General features: G+C 59.2%; 1 protein-coding gene across 1 annotated transcript in view; it reads left to right on the top strand.

Moving 5' to 3' along the window:
- Window positions 1-6398, top strand: part of LOC104405987 (bactericidal permeability-increasing protein-like) — a 7786-nt gene that overhangs the window by 206 nt on the left and 1182 nt on the right. The window contains exons 2-12 of the mRNA XM_010014840.1: window positions 702-819; window positions 1300-1428; window positions 1857-2012; window positions 2425-2488; window positions 4254-4317; window positions 4585-4676; window positions 4814-4990; window positions 5109-5168; window positions 5284-5451; window positions 5844-5911; window positions 6118-6160. Of these exons, the coding sequence (XP_010013142.1) occupies window positions 702-819; window positions 1300-1428; window positions 1857-2012; window positions 2425-2488; window positions 4254-4317; window positions 4585-4676; window positions 4814-4990; window positions 5109-5168; window positions 5284-5451; window positions 5844-5911; window positions 6118-6160 (1139 nt within the window). The remainder of the gene's footprint in view (window positions 1-701; window positions 820-1299; window positions 1429-1856; window positions 2013-2424; window positions 2489-4253; window positions 4318-4584; window positions 4677-4813; window positions 4991-5108; window positions 5169-5283; window positions 5452-5843; window positions 5912-6117; window positions 6161-6398) is intronic.

Raw genomic sequence — 6398 nt, forward strand, 5'->3', positions numbered from 1 at the left:
GGTGCCAAAGGCACCATCGCTTCGGGCTTCCCGCTGGTGCACCCGTTGGCGCTGGGACAGGCGCTGAGCAGAGGGTGCTGCTCTCATGGCACGTGCTGGCGCAGCAGAGCCCTGTAGGAGTGAGCTGCGGAGGTGGGAGCTGCAGGGGGACGCTGACAGAGATGGATGGGCCCCGTGCTGGTGTTACTGAGGCAGGCAGAGCCCAGCTCCGGTGGAGCGCTGTTATGGATTGAAATGCTTTCCGTGAGAAACAGCTCATTTAGCCGGCAGCTCTGCCAGCCATGCGGGAGCAGGGATGTGACTTCCCTTCCCAGGCAGATGCAGGGATGCGGCTCCCGCTGTGTTGCTCCCTGGGATGTGTCCTCAGTCCAGCTTTGCCTGCTGGTGCTGAGCATGGAGCAGCACAGTGCCCAGGCCCTCCCGCACACCTCACCCAGCACCCAGCGAGGACTGGAACCTCTCTCCCCTGCCACTGCGTGGCCACCACCTTCCCCTGGGGTTTGGGCAGACCTCAGGCAGCACTGCTTGTGTGCTCACAGGGCTCTGGGCACTGAGATAAGCTTTAAAGATAGCCTGGGAGGTGGAAAGCAGCCAGGGCATCACCTGCGTGTTTCTTTTAACCCTTTTGCTCTGTGCCCGGTGCATGCTCCCAGCTCCCATGGGAAGTGTGTGGTGGTGATGATGCTCTGCCTCTGCCCCTGCAGCCCATCAGCACGGCATCACGGTCCTGGAGAAGGAGCTGGCCCAGCTGAAGCTGCCGGACATCTCAGGCGACTTTCGCATCTGGCACGTGGGGAAGGTGCAGTATGAGATCTCCAGGTGAGCTCTCCAGCACCCTGGCACAGCTCACTGCACCCCAGTCTGTGCGAGGGGCAGGAGGGGTGAGAGGGTGGGGAGCCCCGCAGCAACAAGGACTGTCCTGTCCCATCCACAGCTCCCTGAGGTTCTGGCCCTGCCCTTGGGGCAGGCAGAGACCCTCCTGCTTCACCCCTCTGTCCAAAGGGGAAAAGGGCAACTGGGGTGATGGGTGGATTTTGAAGCCCAGTGGGTGGAGGTGGCTTTGCCCACGGGAGCAGGAGCTCAGCCCCTGCAGAGATCCCAGATCCTCACTGCCCCTGTTGCACCCCTCAGCTCCTGCTGTGCTGGGTTTTGAGCTGCTCTCTGGGTGACTGCAGGGGCCACACTGTGCTGTGCACCCCTGGCAGGCATCACTGTGCCAGCAGGATGGTAGCTGGGATGCTGCCGTGTGCATGAGCCCCCCCCTAACGTGACTTGTATCTGTTACTGGTTTCTGTTCAGGCTGTCCCTCCGCAGCTTCCACCTGCCGTACTCGCGGATCTCGCTGGTGCCCGGCGTGGGCCTGCAGGTCTCCATCTCCAACGCCTTCGCCGAGCTGGACGGGAGCTGGCGGGTGAAGATGCACTTCATGTGCGTGCCCGGCTCCCCCCTCCCTGCCCCGGTGCTTCGCCCTGCCTCGACTGCCCTGGCTCTGGGCAGGTTCCTTCTCCTCTCCCTTCTCCTTGTGTTTCGGGCAGCTGTGGCTTTGCTCTCTCCAGATGTGCTGACTTGTCTGTCCTGCAGCAGCTGCTGTATTCCTGACATGAGCCAGGTCCCTCCATGCCAGGAGCCCTCAGAGCTGCCCAGGCAGTGGTTATCCTGCTTGCAAGTGGTTGGGGAGACAACATGAAGCCATCTCCCCTCGTGGCACTTGGGGGTGTGAGGGACTGTCCCTCCTACCTGCTTGCACTGGGGGCACCTTCCTGAGCACCCACAGGGACAGGGGGTGGGCAGAGGTTGGTGTCATTTATACAGTCACAGGCATTGAGAACTGTCCCTTTCTTGTCCTGTCCCTGAAGTCGGGACCACGGTTCATTTGACCTGAGGGTGGAGAACATCTACATCAAAACCCACCTGAAGCTGGGCAGCGACACCTCCGGGAAACCCACCATTGACACCTCCGCCTGCAGCACCCGCATCTCCAGCATCCGGGTGCACTTCTCGGGCAAGTTTGGGTACGTGACATCACTGTCGGGATGTGGCTGCCAGGCCCTAGTGCCAGGAGCAGGATATAGTGCCTTGGGGGCTGCCCTGCAGGCTGCCTGCACCAGCCAGCTCTGGGCTCTTGCACTGTCCTTCTCATCCAGATGTGCAGCTGCATCAACTGAAATCTGGCCTGAATTTACCCTGCTATGGCTGCATGTTTAGGGGAGATTTAAGGCAGTCACTTGACGTGTGCAGGTGGTTTACAAGCAGGTCTGTTTACAAACGTAAACCTTGAGGCAAAGCCAGATGCCAGGCTGGCGTGGGAATGTTGTTTCCCAGTGTCCTGCCACATTAGTGTTCCCGTTTCCTGGGCAAGTACTCTTGTATTTCTGCAGCTCCTCTGAGCTGCAGAAAGCAGATCTCCTCTGGTTTTCTCTGCAGGTGGCTTTACAACCTGTTCCATAAAGCTATTGAGTCCAGATTCCGGAAGATCTTGGAGAGCAAGGTAGGTGAGGGAAGGAGGGCAGAGCTCTGGGTTTTCCAGGTGGTCTTTAGCCCCTGCCTGCAGGCGATGTGTAAGAAGGACTGGAGCATGTGCAGGGATCTGGCTGGAGCCAGAGCCTGGGGCCGTGCTGCCCGTCTGGTGAGAACCAGAGGAATGGGCACCACTAACCCCATCCCTGGCAGTGTTCAAGGCCAGGTTGGACAGAGCTCTGGGCAAAGTGGTTTAGTGTGAGGCATCCCTGCCCATGGCAGGGGGTTGGAACTGGATGATCTTAAGATTCTTTCCAACCCAAACTATTCTATGGTTCTAGCTGCAGCCTCAGCAGCATCGTGTGCCTTTGGCTGGATCTGAAACCTGCAGCTGCTGCCAAAGCCGGAGTAATTGGCTCCTAATTAACAAAGACTTTTCTTTCCATGTGGTCAGTTAATTGGATCTTATGCCTTGGCCAAACTCAGTGTAGCAGAGGAAACCTGGTCAGAGCTGGCCTTTAAATGCCTGCGCTCCCGGTGCTCCCAGGTGCTTTAGGGAGCACCGGGTGGGAATTCTCATTCTGGACATCAGACACTTCCCATCCTGTTTTAATGGGGTGTGTTGGGGAGGCCCCAGTACAAAATCCTACATGCAGGAGTCCTGTAACAAGACATGGAAACAAGCTGTTAGCAGTAATTACTACAAGGCTAACTGGCACGAGTTACAGCCTCCCTGGATGTGAACCCTGCTCAGGAAGGAGGCAGTTGGAGAACAGGCAAATCCCGCTCCCACAGCAGATCCCATTCTGCCTGAGCGCTATTCCCGATGCCATGCACTGGCATTCCCAAGGTCCCCGGGAGCTGAAGCAGCAGATGGGCTGGCAGCGGGAGCAAAGCCAGGGCTCAAAGCTTTTTTCTACTGTTTTGCCTCATGGCAGGAGGGCTCTGGGGCCCCAAGGGAACCTCTGCAGCTCTGTGCTCCCAGGCAGCAATGAGGTGTTTCCAGCACACAGGAATATCACCTGGGCACTGGCAAGAGCAGCACTGTATCGACAAGGCCATGCCCAGGCTCTGTCCTCCTCTTCCTCCCCAGTGCTGCACAGCCAGTGGCTGTATTGCTGTCAGCGGTGTCACTGCTCCTCTAGAGCTCCGCATCCCTCTGCTGCTGCTGGATGCGCTCAGGCAGATGAGGGGCTGTTTGTGCCATTATGGGAAAGCACTGGAAGAGAGCTTGTGCAGACTTATCTCACGCTGCAGGACTGTGCCCTGCAGTCAATTTCCTGGGCTAGTGTTTAGCCTGCAATTAAATCCCGCTGTAATGCCGAGGCTTCAGCTGTGGGTGACAGCGGCAGAGGGATCTGCTCCATCCTGGCTGTAGGAGCTCAGGAAAGCTCTGCTTTGTCAGTGCAATTAGTGCTCCTGCCCCTGCGGGGAGGGTCAGCTCTTCCAGCTGCTCTGCTTCAGCCAAGTCTTAGCCTGTTCAGCACAATTCATTCCAGCATGGGCCATAGGAAGAGTCTGAGGGCATGTGTGAGATTCCTTTTGAGGCCTCCATGGAGCTGGGCTGTGCATGGGGAGCTTCCTGCAAGCAGGTGTTTGCAGGTACAAACCCAGCTTGTATCATGGACACTTAATTAACGTGCTGCCTGATGAACAGAGACAAGCACCATTGTGTGCTCTTTATTTAATGAGCTTTCTCAAGGGATGAAACCAGCCCCGGGAAGCACAACAGGGCTGCGGCTCTGGCCGGGGTGTGCTCTGTGCCCCTGCCCAGCTTTGCCCTCTCCCTCCTGCAGGTCTGCGAGAGTGTGGCCAGGTCTGTGCGCAGCGAGCTCCAGCCGTACGCCCAGACCCTGCCAGGTACTGGTGCTGCACGGGGCTTTAGGACAGGGTCTTACCTGTGTGTGCTGCTGGGGCACAGCTGCCGGACCCAGGGCACCCAGAGCATCCCTCGGGCCAGCAGCCAGCCTGCCCAGCTGAGAAAGTGACAGGAGGGAAATGGGAGGGTTTGCTGCTTAAAAGCAAGCACAAGTGAAGCTGGTGCTGAGGCCTGGCGCTGCCTGGATGTCTCTGGCAGTTTCCCCTGTCACCTCTCTCTTGCTCATCCACCTGCCTCGTGTTTTACAGTCACTGCCAAAATCGATGCCATGGCTGGGATCGATTACTCCTTGGTGGCACCCCCAACTGCTACCGCCCAGTCCCTGGACGTGGACCTGAAGGTGAGAGGCTGCCCTGGGGAAGCTTGATTTGGCCGATGCCATCACACAGGCGTTGGGAACCAGGTTTAGGCACCTTCTGCAAGTGCTGTTTGCCAGCCTGCTCAGCGGGTGAGTCCCACCACCCTCTGCTTCACCAGGGTGAATTCTTCTCCCTGGCTCACCGCTCTGACGTCCCCTTCCCTCCGCTGCCGCTGGCCTTGCCCCCAGACCACGACCGCATGGTTTACTTTGGAGCCTCCAGCTACTTCTTCAACACAGCCAGCTTCGCCTACCACGCAGCCGGGGCGCTGGTCTTCGAGATCACCAACTCCGTGGTGAGCAGCGCGGTGGGACGGGGCTGTCCCTGCTGGGGGTCATGGGGGCAGCAGGGCTGATCTCACCGTGGGTTTGGCTGTGCCGCATCACCCTGACACGACTATTCTCCTCCCACAGATCCCAAAGGGCGTTGAGTTCCACTTGAACACCTCCACCTTCTCAGCCTTCGTTCCCCAGGTGAGTGTCCAGCCCTGCCTCCCCACAGCTCCTGCTTTTTGCTCCGTGCAAGGTGGTATCCCCCAGGAATGGGGCTTTGTGCCACTGTCCCTACCCTCTCCCTGCCCCTCTGCAGCTGGAGAAGATGTACCCGAGCATGGAGATGAAGGTCAGGCTGTCTGCGCCCTCTGCCCCATTCCTGTACATCGGACCAGATGGGCTCTCACTCAAGCCTGTTGTGGATATCCAGACTTACGTCATCCTTCCTAACTCCAGCCTGGCTCCTCTCTTCCTCCTAAGCCTGGTGAGTTGTGATCTGTGGCCCTGCTTGGGCAGCTCCGGGTGCAGCCTCCCCTTTAGCTGCTGCTGTGTGCCCACGAGCTCTGCCCTGCATCTCAGCGGGACAAAGATTTGGGCTGTGCACCATCCCCCTGCTGCATTCAGCAGTGCTGAGCCACTGCTGTGAGCTCCTGACGGGAGGTGCTGGATGCTGCCCGACACCAGCGCAGTCCTGGGACAGGGGGGGGATGTCCCCACAGAAAATACCTGAGCTGGCACACAGCAGGTTTAATCCTGCAGGCAAATGCACCCCTGGATGGGCAGTGTCCTGCTGCCTTTTGGCTGGTCAGAGCCATCCCTGGTGTCTGGTGTGGGTTAAGGGGGGGTGGGCACTGCCAGACTCTGCTCTCTCCCCAGACAGGCAACGTGTCCGCTGTCATCGATGTGAAATCTGGCCACATAGTTGGGAGCCTGAAGGTGGGCAGGTACGGAGGGGGAGCAGCATGGGGGGACCTGGGGATGCTCCTGGGCTCCAGGGACAGAGGTGGCGTGGGGAGGTCCCGGGATGTGGACCTGGTGTGGAGGGGATGGGCTGGAGCCTGGAGGGAGGGGGATCCATGTGGCCATCAATGGGTGGGAAGTGCTCCCTCCACCGGGACACCGCCGCAGCACCGCTTCTGTCCCTGCGCAGGCTGAAGCTCTCTCTGAAGCATTCAGATGTGGGCACTTTCCAGGTAAACTACCCTTGACCATAAGCAGAGGCCCAGAATGGAGGCGAGACCCTGCTGGGGGGCAAGGAGCGGGCTCATTCCCCGCTGCCCCCCAGCACAGGGAGCTGGGGTGCACCCAGGATGCAGTCAGATGCTGTTGCCTCCCTCACCCCTACACTTCTTACCGTGCCAGCGTGGCCAGACAAAGCCGCTGGTCTCTGGTGAAGCGTGTGCCCGCCCCACCTACTCCGCCGTTTCTCCT

Source organism: Nestor notabilis, unplaced genomic scaffold (assembly GCF_000696875.1).
Source record: "Nestor notabilis isolate BGI_N333 unplaced genomic scaffold, ASM69687v1 scaffold19905, whole genome shotgun sequence".
NCBI classification, from domain to species: domain Eukaryota; kingdom Metazoa; phylum Chordata; class Aves; order Psittaciformes; family Psittacidae; genus Nestor; species Nestor notabilis.